Source organism: Panthera tigris, chromosome B1, assembly GCF_018350195.1.
Source record: "Panthera tigris isolate Pti1 chromosome B1, P.tigris_Pti1_mat1.1, whole genome shotgun sequence".
In the NCBI taxonomy this organism is placed as follows: domain Eukaryota; kingdom Metazoa; phylum Chordata; class Mammalia; order Carnivora; family Felidae; genus Panthera; species Panthera tigris.
The window spans coordinates 80,420,289-80,446,991 of NC_056663.1; the positions used below are offsets into that span (position 1 = coordinate 80,420,289).

General features: G+C 37.2%; 1 protein-coding gene across 3 annotated transcripts in view; it reads left to right on the forward strand.

The window, feature by feature from the left end:
* Positions 1-26,703, forward strand: part of SLC10A7 (solute carrier family 10 member 7) — a 249,420-nt gene that overhangs the window by 99,115 nt on the left and 123,602 nt on the right. The window contains exon 5 of one of the 3 annotated variants that reach the window (XM_042983823.1): positions 13,029-13,090. The exons of the other annotated variants lie outside the window; for them this stretch is intronic. Within the exon in view, the coding sequence (XP_042839757.1) occupies positions 13,029-13,082 (54 nt within the window). The 3' untranslated portion in view covers positions 13,083-13,090. Of the gene's footprint in view, positions 1-13,028; positions 13,091-26,703 lie in introns of those variants that run through there. 3 annotated transcript variants of the gene reach the window in all.

Consider the following 26,703-nt stretch of genomic DNA (forward strand, 5'->3'; position numbering starts at 1 on the left):
GTCTGTTCAGAAATCACAGGTCTCTGGGGAGGAGAGAGAAGAGAGAGTCCTGTTATAAGCACACTCGCTGCAAACCTTTCACCTTGCTGTCAAGGTGACAAATGTTTGTCCTTAAGGGAACACTAGAGGTTAAATCACCAGTGTTTTTCTCACTTATCTTCCTTCCCATACTATCCCAGCTCTTAGCCAAATTTATAGCTAAGAGAATCTCAGAAAATTAGGCTGCTCGTGACCTTTATGAATCTTGTTCAGAGATCTGTTTTGTACAAGCTCGAAGTACTGATTACGTTATGAATTGGGGTCTAAGTAATTGGAATTTGCTGAAAGTCATTATGTCAGTACATTTTTCTTTCAGGGATATCTCAGAACAACAAGATTTAGGAAAGAAACATTTACATTTTGAGAGGTAGTATTGGAAAGTTTGCAAATACAGTTGTGACAAGGTGAGCTAGGACTTATTTTTACATTAGTATTGTGTTAATTAATGGTGTACACATCCTTGCATAGAGAAACACCAACATGTGCATTAACCCTGAAAATGGAAGTTGTTCTGTGTTGTTGTTGTTGTTGTGTTGTTGTTGTTGTTGTTGTTGTTGTTCTTCTTCTTCTTCTTCTTCTTCTTCTTCTTCTTCTTCTTCTTCTTCTTCTTCTTTCTTGGCTTATTCCATCCTATTCTCCATTTAGCAATGAGAATGATCTTGAAGGATGTAAATTGGGGCACATGGGTGGCTCAGTCACTTGGGCATCTGACCTTGGCTCAGGTCATGATCTCACGGTTCGTCGGTTTGAGCCCCGTGTCGGGCTCTGTGCCGACAGCTGAAAGCCTGGAACCTGCTTCAGATTCTGTGTCTCCCTCTCTTTCTGCTGCTCCCCTGCTTGCACTCTTTCTCTGTCTCTCAAAAATAAACATTAAAAAAAAGAAGGATGTAAATTGATCATGTCATTTTCCTGCTTAAAATCCTTCAGTGTTTCTTGGGATAAATACCAAAATCTCTTATATGGCTTATAGGGCCCTGCCTGATCTAAGCCTTGCCTTCATCTCCAGCTTTCTGGCATGCTGCCTTTTCTTTACCCACAGGACAGCTGCCATGTGGGCATAGTTGCAGTTCCTCTAGTCCATTCATTCAACATAGACTTCACTGAGCTTCTGCTCTGTATTGAGGCTACAAAAATGTACAAAACAGACAAAAATTCATGAGGCTTACATTCTAGTTGAGGGGATATGACAACTATAAAATATATAGATTTGCAACTGAAATATATGTAATATGTATCAAATATGTATATAATGTCATCTATATATGTCTCTCCCCCTTTCCCTCCCTCCCTCTTCCCCACATATATAAATATAAATACATATATAAAATATGGAGTAAATGAAGGAAAAATGAAACCAGAAAGGGAGGAAGCTAGAGGGGTTGCAATTTTTTTAAAAGGTGCTAAGTGACAGTCTGTCTTAGAATGTTTGGGCAGAGACTTGAAAAAGGTAGGGGAGCAAGCCTTGAGGATATTTGGGGAAATAATGTTCCATAAAGAGAGAACCCACAGTGCAAAGGCACTCAGGTCGGAGAAAGGCCACAACAGGGTGGGCGATAGAGATAAATTCAGGTATGTAACAAGGGTCTAGATTATATAGGTAGGGCCTTGGGGACCATAGAAAGGACTTTGGCTTTAAATCTGAGTGCGATAGTGTATTAGTCAACTTGAGTTGCCCTAATAAATTGCCATGGACTAGGTAGCTTAAACAATAGAAATTTATGTCTCACAGTTTTCTGGAGGCTGGGAAGTCCACGACCAAGATGTCAGCCAACTAAGTTCCTGGTGAAGGACCTCTTCCTGGAATGTGGACAGTGTCTTTTTTGCCATGTCCTGACATAGGAGGTTGGAGGGCTGGAGAGAGAAATATGGATAGTGTCTTCCTCTTCTAGTAAGGCACTAATCTCTTTTAGATTAGGGCCTTACCCCTTATGACCTCATTTAACCCTAATTACCTCCTAATGGCTCTGTCTCCAGATACAGTCACACTGGAGGGTAGGGCTTCAACACAGAAATTTGGCCAGGGGTGCACAGTTCAGTTCATAGCAGATGGGAAGACATTTGAGAGCTCTAAGCAAAGCAGGAACATGATCTCACCTAAAGACCACTCTGTGGAGAATGGACTACAGAATTAAGGGCAGGAGCAAGGAGACCAGTTAGGAGATGGTTGCAGTAATTCAGCCGAGAGATTGTAGTGACCCCAACCAAGGGTAGTAGCTACTGAATCAAGTTCATTACAATGTCAGGGCATTCTCACAGGTTGTTCCTTGGATTGCTTATATATGTATAGCATCTGATAGGTTTCAAAGCACTTTTACATATATTTTCCCAGGCAAGCCCCCCACACCTCTCCTGTGAGGCAGGCACAATATCATGAGGCTCAGGTTTCAAACGGGACTGATTCTGGAGTCAGACTGCCTGGGTTTGTGTCCCCTCACTGCGTCTCCAATTCCTAGGAATAGCAGCTATGTCAACCTTATCTAGTGTTGTGCAGATTAAATGAAATAGTCCAATATTTAGCAAAAAGTGCTAAATAGTGTTTAGCAGAGTGTCTGGCACATTAGTAAATAATAAATATTAGCTGTCATTATTTTTGTCACTTAGTAAGTTGTGAAATTGAGTCAAAAAGGTCAATTGGTTTGTCCAGGCTTATCTAGCTAGTGATAAGAAGAGCCACAGCTAGAATCCAGTTCCTGTTATTTCTCATACACTCTACTTTCCATTATGTCATTTGCTGAAGGAGTTCCACTTTAAAACATAGGATAATTCAAGTCACAGAAAGCAGTGAAATTTTGTTTCTTTTCAAATATTCCATAAATTGAACGTTTCAGTCCTCCATCCTGACTCATACTCTCTTCATCCTCTGGAGAGGGTCTTTTTATTCATAAAGGTTAGCCTTTTGTTTCCTTCATGAGTCCAAAAGTTTAATCTCCTCTGAATTGTTAAATTAATCCTTCTCTAGAAATCACTTAATTTCTATCTATTGTTTCCTCAACAGTTCACTGTTTGGTGTTTTCATTAGGAATGAAAGTACTGATTTGGGGACTGTTAAATTAAGACTTTATGGAGGTATCTGCTCCCACATCTGATTTTTGCTTCCCTTTTTGTCCAGTCTCCACTGTTGGGTGTTTTATTCATGAGTAGTACACAGAGTCTTATAGAAGCTCATGGCCAAATGTCTATGCAATTTCTCACTGCACAAGCATTTTCTCAGTAAGTCCCTAACACAGATGAACTTGAATGCCAGCCCCTGGCAGAATTTTGAATTAAGCTAGAAGGGTTGTAAAAAAAGCCTTAGGATCAGTCCTAGGTTGCCATGTATTTCAAATGGCACCTTGGTGTCTCCTTTCTGGGACACATGGGAATGTCTGGATCCCTTGTGCAGGAGCTATAGTTAATGTTTACTTATCTAGACACGTCCTTTTACCACTGCTGTTTTTTCCTAGTGTTGGGTAAAGCCCAGTGTGAGACTTCCCAGGAGTTTGTACTTTCCCCAGGGCCAATCCTGAGTAAGCCATTGATTAGCTCCTGGATTCTGGATATTTCTATTTCACCATCTCTTCCAAGCAAGGATATTAGTATCTGACCTCCCTATACTATTCGTCCTCAATAGCTTTCTGAATTTTCCTTCCTGCAGTTCTAGAAGTATAGCCCACTTGTTCCCTGGGCCATTAAGAGTTCCCTTGCATCACATCCTGAATTTCTCTCTGTGGTAACGATTGGTGTTTAACCCTACCAGATTTAACCTTTAATCTCTAATAGAAATATATAGACTTCAGAAAATCCTGAGTAATAAATTATAACTTATTAGGAGCAGAAACCTGTAGTGAAGAGAGAGGTAGGCAGAGGTATAATAATAAAAACTGAAAGCAAGAAAAGAGACAACAAAATCATTAAAAATGAGTATCTATTGATATGTCCCCATATTTAGGGATACATAGCCCTATTTACTAACATCAAGCAACCACTATATTTTATGATGGAATGTAAGGAGTTTTAGTATATAATTTTGATTGTGAGGCATCAGAAATGATTAAATTTTGTGAGACCTATTTTATAAAAACAAGGTAGAAAATAAATAATAACATATGTTTGAATGACTCGTATTTAAAAGACATGGAATTAAATTGTCTAGGGGTGCCTGCATGGCTCAGTCAGTTGAGCATCTGACTCTTGATTTTGGCTCAGGGCATGATCTCATGGTTATGGGATTGAGCCCTGCATGGAGCTCTGCACTGAACTTGGAGCCTGCTTGAGATATTCTCTCTCTCTCTTTCTCTCTCTCCCCGCCCCCCCCCACACCTCTCTACTGCTTGTATGCATTCTTTCTCTCTCTGTCTGTTTCAAAAAAAAGAGATCTTTCCTCACATTCTCACCAGCCATTGGATTTCTAAAAAAAAAAATTTTTAAAGTTAAAAAAATAAATTGTCTTAAAGTTATATTAAAGGGATCTTCTTTGGCTGAGAACATCAGCTTATATAGAAAATATTCTCTAAATATGATCCTAGATACTTGAGGGTTTTTTTCTTATACATATATGCAGGGCATATATATTTTTTAAGAAAGTACAGAAGCTTAAATGGTCCTTCAGAGTCCCTTCTAATTCAATCTGGTAGAGGATTTAAATATTCATTTGTTTAAAATATGTTTACTGAGTATTTACTGTGTGGCTGGAACTAATCTAAACATTAGGAATAGAGTGGTGACGAAGCAAGGCACAATCCTTGCCCAGATGGAGTTTACATCCAAATAGAGAGATGGGCAGTATGTAAAGTAATCACACTCTAATTAAGTGCTGTGAAGGAAATAAACAGAATGATGGTATACCAGAAATTGTTCCATTTTAGTCCAGTTCTTTTCCCAACTGCTCCCCATTTCACTCATTTCCTAAGATAATTTCTTAATCAGAAAACCTCAGGCTTTAAGTGTTTTGCTTAAGTCCTCCTTATGAAGTTGTTTAATACAGGACAAACAATTTGAGTAGATAGTCAAAAGACTTGTCTAGTGTTTACATTGGTATACATAAAACTTTAACGTAGGCCATGATTGGCAGGTTAAGTTGGAAGAGCATCATTTTAATAACAGCACAATAATAACAAACTTAGAAGAGAGATTTGTGCACTCTACAAATGGTACCAGCCATTGCCTTTAATTTTTTACTTTCCTTTGCTCCTAAAACAGATTCTCGTTGCAGAGGAGTGTAGATGCTGTGTTTTGTTTGTTTGTTTGTTTGTTTGTTTGTTTTTGTTTTTTTTGTTTTTTTGTGTTTTTTTTTGCTGTGCAAAGTTAAATCAGTGCTTGAAAGAGACACACACAACAATGAAGAATGACAACATAAATTGTAACTTGTTTTAAAATTACCTTTTGATACGATAGAGGAAAATACCTTTCGGGAGATCATGTGAATTATCCCTGTCTCTTTTAGGCCGAGTAATTATGTTCTATAATGCAATTTTTTGTGTGTATTGGATGGACAGAGTAAAGATGAAAGGCGACCATAGAGATAACAGCCTACTTCACAGCTGACTGAAGCAGGTGTTAGAAATGCAGATGAAGGGTGTTGACTAAAGACTGTACAAATTTGAAGTGAAAATGCCACTGGTGTGCATGCAGCGCTCTGCACACACGAAGTTTTAGTTGAATTATTCATTTTATTGTGTGAACTAGTTCAGGAGTTAGGGAAAAGGTGCTTTTTACATTTAAACTGTTTCCTCCCCCCCTTGCTTTTATCTGCACTTGGCAGGCAAAATGAACTTCGTTTTGTAAGTTTTATGCCAGCAAGTGGATGACTTACATCTCTCCATGAAAAAAAAAAACACACTCAGGAACAGATAACTCACCAGCTTACGTGACCATATAAAGCAATCGAAACTAGAAATTATTTTCCCCCTCACTTTTTTAAAAAATGAAAGCCACTAAAGACAAATAAGTGTAAAAGTAGCTATCCAATCATCATTACCATCAACCTCACCATGAGATGTTTCTCAGATGCCTACATGGGCATCATTCTGTTCTGGATAAAAAGATAAAAAAAAAAAGCCATTTCTTCTGTAATCTTATGATTAAGAATCTTGTTTTTTTTTTTTAAAGGCAAAACAGATATTTTAAAATATTTAATGTATAATTTTAAAGCAGAGTTACATTTTAAGGAAAATGTCATAATTCCTGGAATTATTTCTACTCTCATTTTGGTTCATTTTGCTTTTTGATCTCAAGGCCTGGCTGACCTTGCTACAGGGCACCACACTGGTACCTAAAGGTTGACACTAGTATTGAATGCCTGTTTTTGGCGAACTCAGATCATTTCAGGTTACGCAAAAAGGTTTTATATATGTCTAGGAGGAAAACACACTTATTCCACATTTTAAAGGTGAAGAAAATGTAAATAAGGCATGCCTTGATTAATTGATTGACTTATTGAGATTCAAAGTTATGGAACTGCTGAAATTTTGACTCAGTTTGCTGTCCAAATGTGTAGACTTAAAATACCTTCTTTTGGTTCCAAAAACAAAGGGCTTCAGCCTCCAGCAGATTTGTATTGGAATCCTGTCTCTATCAGAGTTGTGTGACTCTGGCAACTAAACTGACATCTTTGGACCCAGATGTCTTTAAATGTGAACTGGGGATAATAATAATACTACTTCTGGAGATTGTTATAAGATTAAATATGAGGGGCGCCTGGATGGCTCAGTTGGTTAAGCATCCGACTTCAGCTCAGGTCATGATCTCACAGTTCGTGGGTTCAGACCCTGCATCGGGCTCTGTGCTGACAGCTCAGAGCCTGGAGCCTGCTTCGGATTCTGTGTCTCCTTCTCTCTCTCTGCCCCTCCCCTGCTCATGCTCTCTCTTTGTGTCTCAAAAATGAATAAACATTAAATTTTTTTTTAATTTAAATATGAAACAGTGGGCCTGGCACGTCATAGGAACTCACTATGTATGTATTTCCTTTTTCGTGGGAACAGTAGCTTGCCTTACAGATAGTCCCGCCTCTGCTATATTCTCATTTTAATTTTATAGAACCATTTAACAAGGTGTAGTGTGTTTGAGGGTTGATGTAGCTTTTTTCAGATTTTAGCTAGCTTTGTAGTTAGAAATTTGGGGAATAGTTTTGAGATATGTTCCTTTTAATTAGCCAACTGATGTTTGGAGAAAAGTATTAGATTTGGAGTCAGAATATCTTTGCTTATTTTCTGACTCTACCTGTACTAATTTTAAGACTATGGGTAAGTCATCTAACCTCTTTGGCCTCTATTTTCTCACTTGTATATTGGGGAAAGTAATAATAATGCCTCACCTATTAAGTGTTCCCAGAGTACTGTGAGAATTAGATGAGACAGTATGTATAAGATACTTTGTAAAACATGAAATGTTCTTGAAAGTTAAGTAAGCTATTATCATCTGTAATTTATCATTATCAAATTTATCATTTGTGCCCTTCTTCCCATTGGAAGGCACAATTATGCTATGAAATATTAAGATTAATTGCTTATTTCCACAGTAATGGATATCACTTTTTGTGATCCCTTTCTGGTAAATTAAACCTAATAATTTGATATAATTCAGATATTAAGTTTGTATCACTATAAAACTCTTGAACACATATAATGGTACCCCACAACACAAGATTATTCTGCCATAGACATTTATATCTTAAAATTTTACATAATATATGAGTGATTGCTCTGTTTCTAGAGTTCTTGATTGGTTACCAGAGTGTGGATTAACTGAGTACAGAATAACCCTTTGGTTTTTTTTATCAGTCCACAAATGTGCCATTTTCTCCCATTAAAAAATTAAGGTATGTTTTACATATAGTAAAATTCATTCTTTTTAGTGCATAGTTCTATGAGTTTTGACAAATTCTTATGGTCATATGAGCACCACCATAATCAAGATGTAGAACATTCCATCACCCCTACAGTTTCCCTGTGCCCCTTTGGAGGCATTGCTTCTATACACCCTCCCAGCCCCTGGCAACTACTGATCTGTTTTCTGTACCCATAATTTTGACTTTTCCAGAACACTGCATAAATTGAATCATACATCATGTAGTGCTTTGAGTTTGACAAATATGGCATTTTTGTTAATGTACAATTTTTAAACACCATCTTTTTTTTTTTCCTACTTGGGAACAAACGTGTTATTGCACTTATTTCTTTAAAAGAGATTTCCAAAGTTGCCTTTTTGGAGTGTGCTTTTCATTTAGAAGAAATACTAGTTGATGTTTTTGGCTCATATTACCTATATTATCTATAGATAGGTTGACAGTGCCTAAATATTCCTGAGCCTTTACCTATATATACCCATTAAAATACTCCTCTCTGTGTGTTCCATATGCTGGGGAACAGTTGTTAAATTATCTTTCCGAATGTATGAAAACATGTTTGCTCCCAGCTTTTTAGTTCAGAGGTTTTGGGTTTGTTATTTATTTATTTTTAATAACCCAAGGCCTGTGTTATAGAGCGTATTGTGTCGTTCCCCAAATTCATATGTTGAAATCCTAACCTCCAGTGTGACTGTATCAGGAGCTAGGGCCTTTAGGAAGTAAACCACAAGGGCTGGTCCCTAATCCAATAGGACTGGTGTATTCATAAGAAGAAGAGGGGACACAAGGGGAGCTCACTTACTCATTGGAAAGGCCAGTGAGGTTACAGTGAGAAGGCAGCTCTCTGCACATCTAACTAACTCTGCTTGCACCCTGGTACCAGCCTTCCAGCCTCAAGTGTGCAGGAAATCAATTTCTGTTGTTTAAGCTACCTAGTCTATGGTATTTTGTTCTGGCAGCCTAAGCAAACTAACACACCCTGAATGTGAGAATCTATAGTGGCCCTGCGAATTTCCATCTAGCTGCAGAATTACACACAGTATCGCCATAATGTACTAAAATTTCTAGGAGACTCTTAAGTTTTGAGCTATGAAGAGGACGATAGAAATTGATAGCATTAAACCTGGCATCATCCTAGTCAGACTCAAAGTGGTGACTAAACATGGTGAAGGGATTAATAGATGATAAGAAAGCTGATATTCCTGCAAAGTGAGAACTATAGGATGCTTCAGAGGAAAAAAAAAATTGACTTGAAATCTCCCATCCACTAGTATGCATCGGTCAACTTTAAGCAAGAAGATGGGAAGTAGACAATTGCTGATTTTGGTTCTAATGTTCAACAAAGTAATGAATTTCTAGACTCTTTCCATCTCTCTGCTCTGCTCTACTTAGCTCTTTTACTCGCATGCTTTGTTGTCTTGTGGTAGCAAGATGGCTGCTGTAGCCTCAGGCATCGTGTCCTTTTTCAAGGTATGATGGAAGGGGAAAGGCATTGCTAGAAAGGTTTCCTCTCATCTCTGCCCTTTTAATAGGTAAGAGAAGCAGAAACAAATGGCTTTCAGCAGACTTTCTCGAATATTTCATTGACTATAACTCAATCAGAGGGTTACTGCTAGCTGTAAGGAAAGGAGACAGGTTGAGTATCTATCAAAGGGAACAGAATTCTCCTTTGCTTCTTGACGTTCTTCCCTTTGTGGCGCACATAGGAAATGTAACATTTGTTATACCTCCTGGGAGTGAAGAGAATGCTCTTGCTGCTCCAAGCCCTGCCCATCTGCCCTGAGTGTTAGGGGGAAGTCAGTATCTTGGCTATCTATGGTGCATTTAAGGCTCACATTAGTTGGAAATGACTAGTGGACTAGCCATGAGTCATATCCTAGTTGGACATATTGTTGCCCCAAAGAAAGAAGTGTTACATGATTTCATTAGCATATGAGAAGATGGGAATGGCTATTAGATAGGCATGTCATAGAATCTGACCCAGTAGTTGTTTGCTTCAAAAAATTATGTTTGATCTTGGAATATGCTATATTTGGATTTGAATACATGTGAATCTGTTACTCTCAGAAGTCACTGTTTCTCCCCCCCCCCCCCTTTTAATAGTGAGATTATTATATACTGTGAAAGAAGCTTGGAGCTGGAAAGTTGACTTCCTTTTCCAGGCGTATTTTCAGCCTCACTGCAGTCTGACTTCTGCATACATTGGTTATCCCAGTAGTTGGTAAAAGGAAAGTGGGGGACAGGAAAGGGCCCATCACCTAAGTGAATCAGGTTTATATGTGAGAGACCAGAGTTGCATAGTCAGCTTGTGAGGAAGAATCCTAGGAACCAGGCTCCAAGCACATCGGTTGTAGTTGTCTTCTAATGTGTCACACTGTTGAGGGTGCACATCAGTAGGTCTCCAGTCTCCAGTATAATTGGTCAGGATGCTCCTCTCCATAGCAGAGAGTGGAGAGCAGGTAGGAGCTGCGTCAGCAGTGAGTTCCAGGCGGTTGCCAAGGCTTTGCTCTGCAAAACACGGTTGAAGAGCTTATGGAATGAAGGTGTGAAACTTTAACTCTTCTATGCTCCAAAATACATAGATGGAGTGCCTAAGGTAGAAACGGGAGAGTAGTTCATATATTAGGTATTTGGCGATAGTCTTAAAAACAATATTTCCTCTAGAGTAGTCCTTAGCCTGGAGGCTTGGGATCCTAGTCAGTTCTGAAAATTTATATTCAAAATTTATTCTATAATTGTATATGGATTTTTCTAGAGAGAAAGGCCATAGCTTTCATCTAATTTTCAAAGATTAAGAACAGAGAATATGCCGAATGCTTAAATAACACAGACTTGAAGCAGTTTTTCAGGTCTCATTAGAGTTATTTTAAGAGAATTGTGGCTTCTAATTGTTCTATAACCTGATAATCTGTTTAAACACAAATTTGTCTTTGATGTACAAGGTTTTACAATATGTGCAGTATGTAGCATAAATGGCTTTATGGAAAAGGTATGCTTTTCTCCAAAGTATTCCTCAGGCCTGAGTCCACAAAATTTAGGTTTTTTTCTTGAGGAAGATAAAATCCATTGTAGGGGATGACCAAAATTACGCATTGTATTTGTAAGCGGTATTGCTACCTCCAAGATTACTTAAAATTAAGGGTAAATTACTTACAATTGTCAAATGCTTAATTATTTATTAGTCTTTGCAGAATTTGAATACTCATGGTATTTAGATATTTACCAAGTTAGGTTTTTAATCATAGCAAAATAATGATAGATGATAGACAGATAGGTAGGTAGATATAGGTACATAAAGAAAGAATGAGCTTTCTCTATTGTAAAACAATTGTCAGTTCTTCATTGCCTTCAAAGTTATTTCTGTCCTTTAGATGTGTGTGTTTAAATAATTTTTCCCTTGTGGATGAGGCTGACAGCATTTTCTAAATTGATTTTCTATCTGTAATATTCCAACCATATTTCAAACCTCATTAAAGCCCTTTTCATCATTTCTCTGACTCCATTAGTTATGGCAGCATCTCAAAATTTAGTTTTCTCAGTAAATTTCATTATTGTGGTTACCAAATCATTATAAAATGATCAGAGGAGTCGGAGGGAGAGAAGAGGAATTGACATATGAGGACACAGTGAAAGATGAGGACTCTTTGGCCTGTAAAGTAGAAATCTATCAAGTCATGAATGCCATAGGAACATGGACCAAGATGGTAGGTCTGGAAATAGACAGAGGAAAGGGCATGCTTAGAACTCTTGAAAACTAAGAAGTAGAGGCACTTAACAGAGGCAGAAATGTCATCTTAAAGAGTTTTTGGTGCATTTATTTCAGAAACAGCGAGAAACTAAATTATAGCAAATCTGGCTGTAAACGCTGAACAGATCTTGAATAATTGTATTATTATGCCACGCATGGCTCTTATTTTTTATCATGTTCTGGGACATCCTTTAGAAACAGAATTTTGCACTGTTTGGGCAAGGTGGGGCCTGATCTAGAAAGATAATCCCTATGCTTTTTTCATGTGAAGTTGGGAAAGAAGACTAGTGATAACCCAAATTACATATCAGTAAAGACTACATCTTCAGTTTATTCTTACAGTGAATTCATCCTTTATAAAGGAAGTGCTTTCATATCTGAAGTTCACTGTAAGTAAGAAACAAAATATAGACAAGGATGTTTTTATCTTTATTCAGTTTTTGAAGTTTATTATTGTCAGTTTATTTACTATATTTTATTTATTTATCATTTATTGTGAGAGAGAATGCACGCATGCAAATGGGGGAGGGGCAGAGACGGGGAGAGAGAGAATCCCAAGCAGGCTCCATGCTGTCATCACAGAGCCCCACGTGGGGCCTGAACTCACAAACCATGAGATTCTCATGACCTGAGCCAAAACCAAGAGTCGGACGTTTAACTGACTGAGCCACCCAGGCACCCCTTCATCTTTAACAAATAAACAGCTCTTGCAGCTAACAAGGAAGTAAATACGTATATCAATGGAAAAATGAGCAAGATCTTAAACTGGCCATTCACAGAGGAACAACTGTGGGTGAGCAATAAAATTATGAAAAGATATGTAACTATATTGTTGATCATATCAGTGCAAATAAAACTAAATATTTTCCATCTCTGAAATTAGTAAAGTTTAACAAGATTGACTTATGGGTGAGAATGGAAAGACTTTGCAATATACACTGTTGATAGGTCTATAAATAGATATGAGCTTTGTAGCTGGTAGTCTCACGATGCGGATCTAAACTGGAAATGCTGAGAACAATAACTATAATAATAGCATCTGTTGGGGCACGTGGATGGCTCAGTTGGTTGAGTGTATGACTCTTGATTTTAGCTCAGATTGTGATCTTGTAATTCGTGGGTTTGGGTCCCACGTTGGGCTCTGTGCTGACAGTGTGGAGCCTGCTTGGGATTCTCTCTCTCCTTTCTCTGCCCTACCCCCAGTCACACTCGGGCACGCACACACACATACTCTCTCTCTCTCTCAAAATAAATAAATGAACTTTAAAAAAAGATAATAGCATCTGTCAAAGCAACCATGGATTTGGTGCTGTGCTAAACACTTAGCATGTATTGTGTTTTTTTATTTTCAATAAGTGTTATTACTCTTGAATTATATGAGGAAACCAGAACTAAAAAGAGTTTGATTTTTTCCCCCAGGATTATAGCAGCTATTCAGTGATGAAGTCAAGATATAAACTTGCACATTTCTAACTCCAGATTCCACAACAAGAAGTACTGTGTTGCTCAGCCTGTTCTTGGTGGGTCAGTTCCCCTTCTAGGAATTTGTGTGAAAAACACAGTTATCAAATGCCTGAGTTGTACACGTAAGAATGTCTTGGAAATGGCAAGATTTCATTCTTTTTTGTGTCTGAATAATGTTTCTTTGTGTGTGTGTGTGTGTGTGTGTGTGTGTGTGTGTGTACCACCTCTTCTTTATCCATTCATCAGTCTATGGGCACTTGGGCTGTTTCCGTAATTTGGCTATTGTAGATAATGTTGCTATAAACATCGGGTGCATGTATCCCTTTGAATTAGTATTTTTATATTCTTTGGATAGATACCTAGTAATGCAATTGCTGGATCATAGGATAGTTCTACTTTCAACTTTTTGAGGAACCTCCATACTCTTTTCCAGTGTGGGTGCACCAGTTTGCATTCCCACCAGCAGTGCAGGAGGGCTCCCCATTCTTCACATCTTCCCCAAGTTTCTTGTGTTGTTGCTTTTAGTCATTCTGACAGGTGTGAGGTGATATCTCATTGTAGTTTTGATTTGCATTTTCCTTGATAATAAGTGATGTTGAGCATCTTTTCATGAGTCTGTTAGCCATCTATATGTTTTCTTTGAGAAATGTCTATTCATGTCTTCTGCACATTTTACAATTGGATTATTTGTTTTTTGGGTGTTCAGTTTGATATGTTCTTTATAGATTTTGGATACTACCCCTTTTAGTTTTGTTGATTGTTTCCTTTGCTGTGCAGAAGGTTTTTATTCTGATGTAGTCCCAAGAGTTTGTTTTTGCTTTTGTTGTCCTTGTCTCAGGAGACATATCTAGAAAGAAATTGCTATGGCCAAGGTCAAAGAGGTTACTGCCTGTGTTCTCTTCTAGGATTCTTATGGTTTCAGGTTTCACAGGTCTCTGATCCATTTTGATTTTTTTGGTGTGTGTGTATGGTGTAAGAAAGTGGTCTAGTTTCATTCTTTTGTATGGTGCTGTCCAGTTTTCCCAATACCATTTGTTGAAGAAAACATTCTTTTTTCCATCGCATTCTTTCCTGCTTTGTTGAAGATTAATTGAACATATAGTTGTGGGTTTGTTTCTGGGTTTTCTTTCTGTTCCGTTGATCTATTTTTGTGCCAGTATCAAAGTGTCTTGATCACTACAGCTTTGTAATATAACTTGAAGTCTGTAATTGTGATGCCTCTAGCTTTGCTTTTCTTTTTCAAGGTTGCTTTGGCTATTTGGGGTCTTTTTGGGTTCCATACAAGTTTTAGGATTATTTGTTCTAGCTCTGTGAAAAATGCTGTTTGTATTTTGATAGGGATTGCATTAAATGTGTATATTGCTTTGGGTAGTATAGACATTTTAAAAATATTTGTTCTTCTAATCCATGAGCTTGGCATGTCTTTCTGTTTCTTTGTGTCATATTCATTGTTTTACAGTTTTAGGAGTACAGGTCTTTTAACTCTTTGGTTAGGTTTATTCCTATGTATCATATTGTTTTTGGTGCAGTTGTAAGTGGGATTGATACCTGAATTTGCCTTTCTGCTGCTTCATTATTGGTATAAGAATGTAACAGATTTCTGTAAGTTATTTTGTATCCTGTGACTCTAGTGAATTTGTGTATTAGTTCTAGCAGTTTTTTGTGGAGTCTTTCGAGTTTTCTATATATAGTATTATCTTATCTGCAAATAGTGAAAATTTTACTTCTTTGTCAACATGGATGCCTTTTATTTATTTTTTTGTTGTTTGCTTGCTGTGGTTAGGACTTCCAGTACTATATTAAATAAAAGTGGTGAGACTGGACATCCTGTCTTATTTCTGACCATAGAGGAAAAGCTCTCAGTTTCTCCCCATTGAGAATGATATTAGCTCTGAGTTTTAAAACAGCTGTCCCAATCTTCACTCCTTATAAGCACTGTCCCTCCTCAATTTACTCTAATCAAGACTCCCTGGCACTCTACGAAGGACTTAACTCAGTTTTTATCAGGGTTACCAGTTACCTCCATCTAGCCAAAGCCAGTGGTGGTTTCTCTGTTCTGGTCTTACTCAAAGACAAATAAGAATGTTCTATACCTTCAGAGTATACCCTCTTTGAAACATGTTTTGCTCTTCATTTCCATGATATCTCCCTCTCCTAGGATTTCCATCTACTTTACTGACCATTCCTTCTCAGTTTCCTGTGTTGGTTCTTTGCTCTGCTTTAAATTCTAACTATTAGAAGGTCTCAGTGCTTGGTGGTGGGTCCTGGCCTTTTTTCTGTCTACAGTAACTCAGGAAAGTTCAGCCAATTCCATGGTTTTATGTAACATCAAAATGCACTGCTACCAAATTGATATCTTCGGGTCTAACTTTTCCCCTAAATGCCAGACTCATATGAAAAGGCCTATTTGATGTCTAATCTTGGACATTTATTAGATTTACCACATGCAAAATATTCTTGATTCTTGATCTCCTTCCCCGTCCTTAGGTTGCTTCTCCTTCAGCCTTTCTCATTTCAATAAATGGCTCTACTCATTAAATGAATTTAAGAGTGTTCCTGGAATTCTCTCCACTGTCTCTTCCCCTCAACCCCATATCTAACTTATCAGTAAATCCTATTGGATCTACCCCAAAATATATCTCGAGCTCATCAACTTCTTTTCATCTTCACTGTTACTACCCAAATACCAGATACCATCAACTCTTGCCCTGTAGTTATTCCCTAATCAGTCTCACCTGCTTCTACTCTGATCTCTCTAAAATTCTGACTTCACATAACGGCTAAAGTAATCTTTTTAGCATATAAACCTCATTTTATGTCACCATACTCTCTCTCAACTCTTCCCTAATTTTTTTTTATTATTTTTTTTAATGTTTATTTATTTTGAGAGAGAGAGATAGAGAGCAAGCAGGGGAGGGGCAGAGAGAGGGAAACAGAGAATCCCAAGCCGGCTACACACTGTCAGTGCAGAGCCCGATGCGGGGCTTGAACTCCTGAACCATGAGATCATGATCTGAATCGAAACCAGGAGTCAGACACTTAACTGATTGAGCTACACAGGTGCCCCAACTCTTCCCTAGTTTTAAAACCTCTGGTGTCTCCTGGGGCACCTGGGCGGCTCAGTCGGTTAAGCATCAGACTTTGGCTCAGGTCGTGATCTCCTGGTTTGTGAGTTCAAGCCCCATGTCAGGCTCTGTGCTGACAGCTCAGAGCCTGGAATCTGCTTCAGATTCTGTGTCTCCCTCTCTCTCTGCCCCTCCCCTGCTCGTGCTGTCTCTCTCTCTCTCTCTTGCAAAAATAAATAAATATTTAAAACCTCTGGTGTCTTCTGTTGCCCATCAGAGAGAATTTATAGACTTCTTATCCCAACCAGTAAAGTCTTAGTAGCTACCCTTGCCTTCCTCCTTGGCCCCACCTAATACATACCACATACTTAGCACACTCCAGCAACACAGAGTCTCTCCTCAAACACACCAAGCCATTCCCCCCGGCTCAGGGCCTTTGCACTAGCCATCCCTCTTTCTAGAACATTCTTTCTTCTGGTCTTCACTGGATTGGCTCTTTCTTGTCCCTCAGGTGTCAGCTGAAAAGGCATCTCCCCGGTGGCCTTTCATAAGTACCTCCCCAGTACTTTCTAACACACCAACTTTTTTTATTTCTTCAAAGCCATTATCATTATCAGAAGTCATCTTGTTAATTTGTCTGTTGTGTGTCAATTGCACTAGAGTGTAAGCTCTAAGAGAGGAGAGACCTTGCCTGTCTTTTTCATTCTAATGTCCCTGATACCTACATTGTGTCTGGCACCTAGCCTGTGCCAGTTTAAATAGCTATAGAATAAATAAACCATTTTCCAGGCAGGCCTCAGGATAGAACAAAAAGCCTGGGGATTTGTGAGTCTTATAAGTTAGCAGTGTATGATACACATTTGCATGCAAGGTTTTGCTTTTCCCAGCCTGGCTGTTTTTTCTCTGTCTTTTCTCTTTCTTCAGGATGGACTTGTCTGTGTTCCCATCTCTAAACAGCCTTTACAAAGCCATATTTCATCCTTCTTGTCTTTTGACATCACCCAGAGATTCTTTCCTGAAAAAGAGTAATTCTAGCACACTGTGGTCCATAAAGCTGTTTCTTATTATATCAAATTAAAGGGCTTCCTGATCACTGGTCCAAGGCTTGTCTACTTTTCTTATAACAAATGTTCCACTATTGTTACAGTGTAATTTTGTATAGATTCTCCTTTGGAGTTTCTGGTTTTCTTGATCTTAATTTGTCTTCTTTGACTTCTTTTGTGATAAAAAAACCTTTTGGGTACTTCTTCTCTTACTATACTTTAAACAGAAAGAAATCAAATATGTAAGTTATAAATGGATGCCACACATTCATTGTGCATGTGTGTGTGTGTGTGTGTGTGTGTGTGTGTGTGTGTGTGTAAGTATATATAACTATTACCTTTGTTCCATGAAAGGAAGGTATATGGAAAATGACCTCCAAAGGCCAAAGGAGCCATAAGACCAGAGAAAAAGGCCAACAAGTCCAGCTTGATGAGAAATGGTTTATTAAGGGGATTTATGGAGAGCAACCTGTCTTGGGTGGGCACAAAAGGAGTAGGTCTTCACATCCCCACCTCCCTTAAGACCTGTTTTATAGCCCTAGAGGCTGGGAATATATGCTGAGGGACCACTCCAGAGAAGAATCTTTAAGAATAGGTGTATGTCATAGTCATATCTCCAGGGCAAATCAATGACTTTATGCCCCAAGGGTATGGTATAAGCAAAAAGAAAGAAGTAGGGGGAGGGCAGGGAGAGGCTGTGCTCAAGAAGATTTCAGGTCACAGAACAGTCATGGTGGCAGATTTGTCCAAAGTGGCATTAGTCTAGTTGGACAACCTTTTTTCACGTGGCTCTTCCTTACATCCTAATTGCTGTTTCATTGTCAAAATATATATCAAATTAAATACAAGGATGCTGAGTTATATAAAGAGATTTGTCTATTTTTTTTCCAGTACAGAATAGAATTTTTTTTTTAATTGAAGGTCTAGCAGAAGAGGTACTCATTTGTAGGTATTTGCTCATGTACGCACATACTCACATACTTCCAGAAATCTCAAGGTGCTCCTAGGAGTTATTGTGTTCTGCTATATGATGTTGCAGAAAGTACCAATACTTTATCAATAACACTGTGAACACTTGTGACATTATATGCATCTGCACTGCCTGAAGAGCTAACTGTGCTTCAACTCTGGTCCCCAGAGTCTCTGCCCAGAAGGAACTTCTTTAGTTATTGCTTTATCCAGGTTTTCTTCCATCTTTAGTTTCCACTTTTATTTTGTATTGTTAAATTATACTCCAGAGAATTCTTAAAGGTGTTTCTACTGCTCTCCTGTTTTGATGCTACCCCAGATCTACTTACCCTACAAGGACTACATCCTTCCATGCCCTGCTGAGATCTTTTATTCGCTCTCAAACCCACGGACTCCTGTTTCAACACCACTTTAGCATGAGTGGACGGGCCATACTGAAGGACTTTTGCTGAATGATCTCATTTTTGTGACTTAATGAGAAGCTCTATTAAGCGGGGTGTGAGGGAGCAATCAAGCTGTCCAATAGCTAAATTTCCTAGGCTGTTGTGCTGTGCAGATTCTTTAGTACTAAAGGTTGGAACATAGTCATGGTGTTTTCCAGCTAAAGGTTGTAATCCTAGAGCAAAGACAGAAAGTTACCTGTGATCAATTTTATATATTTTCAGGGTTGTATTTCAAAAGGAGATCTATCTTATACTGAAATTCCTAGATGGCTTCAGTGTTGCTTTGTAGTTGTTGACTTGGAAGCAATTCCCAGTTGTCTAAAAACTTTTCTGACATTATTTTAGCTGACAAATAGTATACAAGTGGCCCTGTTTTTAAATGAATATTATTTAATCCACATTAAACCATCTTTTAGTTCTTACACAAGTCTAAAATTTATTAAAGTCAAAAGTAATGTTTAGGGAGGGTAAAATCATAAATATGATTCATAAATACTTAAAAAATCAACAATAGAGCTCCTGGTTGAATAAAAATCTCACTTAGAATTGTAGTTTATCTTTGAAAGAAAAACTTCTGGGATTAAGGGTAAACCAGTTTTAGAAAAGAAATCAAATATTATGGAATTTGAAAATCTAATTTGGCAGATATTAGATTAATGGCCTGTAAAACCTTAGAGTCTGAATTCAGTTTACAGAGTGTTTGACTTAATTCTCTTATTTCTTTTTCTCATTTTTCCTTTGTTATTTATGTTTAAATCTTAGTGACTTTTCCTTGTATGGGTTTAAACATTTTGTACTGAATTCTAAAGAAACAGGTCCCTACCTGCCTTTTTCTCAGTGAACTTTTGAGGAAGCAGTGGTCAGGAATTTTTGTGTGTGTGAAATTACTCTTTTTATAAATATATAATCCCACAGTTTCACCAATGTACATGTTTTTTGCTTGCAAATAAGTAGGGATTTAAAAATTTGGCATATAAAAAGCAAGGTTGATAAAGGCCTTTTCATATATTTGTATCCCTAATATGTTTTTATTTTTTAAAAATATGCTGCAGCTGATTGAACTAAATTTGATTTTGACTTGTGCCACACAACTATAATTCCTTTAAAAACATGTCAATATGCAATATATTTAAGATGATGTCAGCAACAATTCCTTCTTTATTTAGAGTAATGTAATCTGAAACTATCAACCTTTTCTACTTTCATGAGCTTTTGACTTTCAAAACATAATGCATGAAATAATGTATTTTATTTTTGGTAAAATGTCCATCATTGGAGGAAAATTTTTATTTAAATATGCTCGTTCCATTGATATGGGTGTTTCTATCAGTATCTTTGTTTCTTTGAATATTCTAAACCCTTTGAGTTACTTTGGCTTAATTAGTTATCGCCTCATTTAAAAGTTAATATCATGATTTCTCTTTGTGGTCAAGAAATTAGACTAATAGGGGTGATTAAGGTGGGGAACAAAATATCAAATGATATCAGAGTTTAGTTACCTTATCGGTTCTCTTCAGATAGACAGGATTATGCAACATGTTGGCTAGTAGCTCTGGGCCAGAGAGAAGGAATAATAATATTGGAAGTATGTGGAGAGAAAAAACTCTGTAGGTTGACCTATAATGCAAACAATCCATGATGTGTAGCAGAAAGAAGAATGATCGGTGTCTTGAATTCAAGGGCCAAAGTGGCTTACTTTTATAAGGATATCTTATTGATTTTTATGAATGTTAAGTTCTATAAAGTCTAAATTGAGCAAAGAAAAATGAATGACATATTTAATTATCTACAAGTGTAGGGTTGGGGGGACTTCAGTGGATAGAAAGTACATTGAAATATTAAACAACCAAAGTAGAAACCCTCTTTTAGTAAGATATTCATGCTGTGCAATACACATACACTAGTTATTTCTGGTTTTTCACTTATTACATGTTAGCACTAAAGAGCATGTCTGATGTTAATATTGTTGGGATCAAATACGTATTAGCACCTGACACCAGATCACTCACAGACAGCCATATTCATTTATTTGTGAATTGTTCTATCTATTATGCGCATCCATTATGATAAGTGCTGTGACAGGACAGGAGGGTGCAAAATTGAATCACATGAAAAACCTACCCTGAATGAGCTTCTACTTTAAAAAGAGAGATATGAACACATAAATATATGAAATATAAGGTAGTAGAAACTGTGCTTTAAATACAAGGTAGTAGAAATTGTGTGCTTTAACGAGCATGCACGTGAGGAACAGGTGACATGGTAACAAGGAGTGAGAGCTCAGTGATTTAGGGAGGAGGGGAGATAAAATTGATCAGGTAAGACTCCATAGAAGAAGTAGAACTGTTGATCAGAGACCAATATTCCCTTTAAACATTTCTGATAGCTGAACAAAGTTCATGTACATCTAATAAGGCATGGCTTTTGAAAAATATAGATTATTCATTTTGTCGTCATGTGAATAAGAGTATGGAGGAATGTGATCCTATGGGTAAGAAAAGGGACTTGGAAGGATGATGTCTTTGAATCTTCTCCAGGTCCTCCACATTTTCATTTGTCCATTTGTTCATAGGTATTGTATTTGTACATGGTGGGCTCTGTAGGCTGTCTAAATAGGTATATTGCTAAAGGTAAAGTTATACACTTTTGTCTTGATGTACTCATCAGTGCTTATCTAGTATAATTGGCCTTTATAGTTTATAATTTAAAGTATAATATTTGTGCTCATTGAAAAAAATTTTTATGGTAAGCTGCCTCATATTTAGCCATGTCAATACTCATTAACTACTTTGTTATAGAAAGGTAGAAAAGAAGAATATAAAACAGGACCTGTTTATTTTGTTAATCAGTTGTAGCACTGATAAATGAAAAAGGTAATGAGGTAGAATGTTGAAATAAATACTTAACTCAGGTTTTTATTCATGATGTAACCATGGATTTTGAAAATTTGAAATCTAGGGCTGACCTTGATCAGTCCCCAGAGTCAGTGGAATTGGTTGTACGTATTAGGTTCAAGAAAACTTGCAATCATTCTGATGAGATTTCCCAATATAATATGGAATAATACTGTTTAGATGCAAGGATTAGCTGTATTCCTTGAGATAGATTGATGAGAGTTTGAAACAATTTTACCTTTTTTTTTTTTTTTTTTTAGTTTATTTTGAGAGAGAAAGAGCATGTGTGCAAGTGGGACGGGGGCAGAGAGAGAGAGAGAAAGAGAAAGGGAGAGAGAGAATTCCAAGTAGGCACTGAGTTGATAGCACGGATCTCATTCTCACAAACCCATGAGATTATGACCTGAGCGGAAATCAAGAGTCAAGGCACTTAACCGACTGAGCCACCCAGGTGCCCCAAAACAATTTTACTTTAATTATCCATCATTTTTCATTGTGATTTTAAATGTGTTTATGCTTTGGAGTTGAGAGCTATCAAGCGTACTCTGAAATCTATAAAGAACTGCATTTTCAAAAAGTGCTCTGAGTAATTGGTCTTATGGGTAGGCTCCAGTATAGAGTTAGATGTGCACACAGCGTTGCCTTTCCCTAAAAACACACTGCATGCATTTCCCATTCAGATGATATTTACTACGACTTCATTGGACTGCATATAGTTCTGAATAATTTACGCTTATCTCAGCTTCACCTATCCTTGAATTGGATAGGTAATGACTTACGGTGAGCATTTTTAATTAGCCTTTCTTTTATTTGTGTTAGAAATGACTCTGTGTCATGCACTTACTCATTCAACAGGAGATGTTTGTTGACCCCTGTGTTCCCAGCACCAGCACAATATCTTAGTGAACGAGGTGGATACACTTTCAACGTTTATAAAGGTTACGTTCTAATGTGGGAAGCAAACATTAAGCAACTAATTATATGATGTTACCTAAGAGTATATACGTGAAGAGAGAATGTATCAGAGGGACCATCTCAGTGAATTCCTCTTCCACCTTTTTTAAGTTGTGTGATCTTCCATATATTCATCTTCCTAGGACCCATCTTCACATATGTAAATAGGGATAGTAATACTAACTTCATGGGGTTGTTGTGAAATTAAATGAAAAAAAATGCATGTAAAAAGTTGGGTACAATGCCTATTACACAGGAACATTTAGTAATTATTACCTATTAGTCTTTGTAGGGGTAGGGGAAGCCTTCTCTGAGCATTTGGCTTTTAAGCTGAGATCTGAACAACGGTAGGAATTTGCTAAATGGAGAACATTACATAAGAGAAAACACCATGTTCAAAGGCCCTGAGGCAGGATTGCCCATGATGTTTTCAAAGAACTGAAAGAAAGCCATTGTGCCTGGAGCTCAGAAAATGAAGTGGAAAATGGCTTGAGATGAGGCTGAGGTAGGCTGGGGTAGCTAGATCACCCAGGGTCTCCTGGGCCTTGTTAAAGAGGATTTAGGGTTTTATTCTAAGGGCAATAGGAAGAATTTCCACAGGGAAATGACATGATTAGATCTGAGTTTTAGAAAGATTGTTCTGGCCTTAGTATTGAGAGCAGTTCAAAATCTTTTATCAAGAATTAAGGGTCTGGCTAGTCTCTAAAGGGACCTTTTGGGGAATAATATTGGTGGGTATTTTTGCTAGTGTCATCTTCTTAGGTGTTGGTCTCAGAACAGCAGTCAAGTGATGTAATTGACATTGTCAATTTCTAGTTTTTAAGTAAATCTGGGGATCATGGATATGTGAGTGTGTATATGTGTATGTACATATATACAAAAATATAAAAACACAGAGTGTGTGTGTGTGTGTACACATATATATACAAATATGTCAGTATAAATATACACACGTATGTATACGTACACACACACACATTCTGTCACCCAATAAGGAGAGAGCCCAACTTATTTTCTGAATATGATCATTCAGTCTCAATGCTTTTTTGAATTATGGCATAAATGTTTAAGAGATGAGGGAGAGAAAATATATTTACCAATCCCTTTAATCTGTAAGGTATAATGACATATCAGGATGATTACTCTTCGTGTGAGATTGGGAATTATTGTGTTATACATAACAACTTTATAATATACATCCCAAAATTTCAATTGCAGAGATACAGGCGAATGCTGTGTTCTCCTCTGTGTCATGATGAATGCAGCAGTTGTGCATATATAGAAGAATAGATCATACTGAGCATCCCCTGAGCTCTGTTTGCAGACAAGTCGTATCTCCACCATGACAAAATTCCCACAAGATTTTGAATTATTAATGTTTTGGAATCTGCGGGATTCAGCAGATATGTTCAGTGTTATTGATGGCAGCAAACTTTATCTCTTTTATTTCTGAGACACATAATGAAATGGGGAGTCCCTCAAATAACCACAGTTAGTGTTTAGGTTAATTTTGTAGGGGCCATTGGGCTTTTGCCTTAATGTGTATTAATACGATTTTTCTCTCTCACAGCAGATTGCACGGTAGATAGAGGGAGAGTGAATTGGCACTAATTTATGAACCCTTCCAGCCTTCTCACTGCTGTACACCCTGTGAGGGCAAGATGCTATAATTACACTTACTTCACATAATGAGAGCTTTTAATGACAATTACTGATGAGAGTTAGGGATGTTTGGGGACCTTACAGAAGATGCATTGACTCTTAGAAGAGACGACTTGATGTGCCTTTTGTGTGGCTCAGTCCCTAACAACTGACCAGCTACTCAGTGGAACACAACTCCATAGCCCCAAATATTTGAGTGGACTACGAACTGAGGGCGTAAGGTATACTTTATTTCTCAACTCAGAATAGGTCAAAGAGTTCAAGAATTCTGTTTGCTTTTAGCAGTGTTTTTACTTTACGCTTTTTTTTTTTTTCCCCTTGGTCACACAGACACAGGCCATTTTTCTTTTTGGTAACAAGAATAACCCATAGTCCAGACTGTTCTTCTTGGAGACATTGATTTGCACAGTCACAAATGGGTACCTAACATTATTTTCCTCTTCACACATTTGCCATGTTCAAGTTTGATGGGCCAACACTTAAAAGCTCTGGTATACTTTATATTAATATGTATATGACAATTGTAATAAAGATAAAAAATAGAGATAATTACTTATTATTCTAAGGGCTTGAGTATATATGGTCCTTTTATGAGTAAAGCAGAGATTTTCCTTATGAGTGAAGATGACACGTTTTGTTACATTTTTATAAACAATTAGACATTTCAATCATACAACACGTCAACATTTAACTAGCAGGATGATAGCACCCCTTTTCAGCTTCAGGATCTCTCTCCTTAAAGAAAATGGGTCAAGATTTGTTAATTTGTTTCTTTTTCCTTTTCAAGTTGCTCTGAGCATTAGTTTCTCCCAAAGCTCTTCTTGCTTTTATATTCTGTATATTTACAACCATTTACTTTCAATTTTTGCATTTTGAATTTTCCGTATTTCTGTCTGCTAACTCTAAACTTATAATTAAAAGCAAAAAGTACTTGAAATGCAGGCACATTTAAACCCAGTAAATTTAAATAACTTACAAGTAATCTGATAAAGTAGAAGGGAAAATGGTTCATGTTTTCATGACTTCTGCTGCTGAGAACCTTCCCAGATCTAGGATTCTAATTTAAATAACTATCTTTCATGTACTCTGTATCCTTTTCCCACAACTTCCCGATGCCTAGCAAACTTGAAGTCCTTAGTAATTATTAGCATTAGCAATACTATCAGTAATTGGAATCATAAAACACTATGATTGCTTTTTGTCAGTTTCAGTAAGGCTTTTTGTGAGCAGGTATGCTTATAACCCAAAAACGTTTTTTTTAGCCATGTATTCATTTACTCATTCAATAAACACACATATTTGTTGATTGATTTTTCTGGATAAGGTATATGAGTAAAAATATTCCTTCAAATAGCAGAATCTAGGATGTCTTCAACAAATTTTACCGTTAAAAGACTAAAGCTCAAACACTCAAACTTTAACGGTGTCATATACTATTACACTTTTCATTATCATAATCCCTAAAAAAATATGATTTGAGACCCCATAGGCTGCATTTATTAACATTTATTGAGCATTTGTTAAGCTAGGTAACTGCTGAGTGCTTTTATCTCCGTTATATCACAAATCCTAGCAGTTGCCCATGGAGAAATGGTCATCTACATTTTATAGCTAAGGACTCTGAGGCTCATAGAGGCTGGGTAAGTGATGGGCTCAGTGTCTCCTAGCCAGGAGGTCAGCTTATCAGGCCTCCTAATTCCAAATTTGGAGTTCATATCTATATATCTATGTATCAATCATATTATATTCTTTTCTTCCAATGTTATATTAGAAGCTGATCCTCTGACTTTGGCCGTGGAGACACTGAAGCTGGACCAAAGAGACCAAAGTTCTCTCTGGGAGTGTTGGTCTACTATGTTTCTTGATACCGCTTACTGTTTTTAAATGAGTTAACAGATTTCATTAAGAGTATGTGTTTAAAACTAAACACAGTGGTGTTTGGGAGAATGTATAATTCAGGGAAACAAAATTTGATGAAAATTGCTTATGCAATTTTTTTTTCTTTTTTTGTTTAAAGATCAAAGCCTAGTTACTTTGGAGTCAGACTTTAAAACAACTGAAATTATAGCCCAGTTATTTTAGGTCTCACAGCTCTGTTCAGACAGAAAGGTTGTATTTGAGCCAGTGAGTCTCAGACCTGTGAGAGCTGGGAGCCAGATCCCCTGTTTGATAACAAAGCGCCCTGACACTGGACTCTTGATGTGCGCTTTTTCCAAGGTAACATAAAATGTTTAATAGAGAACTCACAGATACCCATCTGATGGATTTTGGTGGAATTGCCAATTACAAAAACAATTATAAAAGTTAAAGTCACCTAGCTCCTCACCAGAAGCCCCCCCAAAGAAAAAGCCCCTTAATTCTCCATGTTTTAAGCACGTACCTCTCTAAGTATTGCTGCTGTTCATGATAAATCAAGAAGTTAAAAGCTAAATCAACCTATTATAGAGTTCCAAAGATTATTGTGACTTTTTGTGTATAACAGAAAATACCAGCTTTTCTTTAATTATCTGGTATCAAGTATGAGTTATTTATCTGTTTTGGTTGTGTTTTTTTGTTGTTTTTTTTTTTGGCTAAATAGTATTACTCATTGAATTCATATA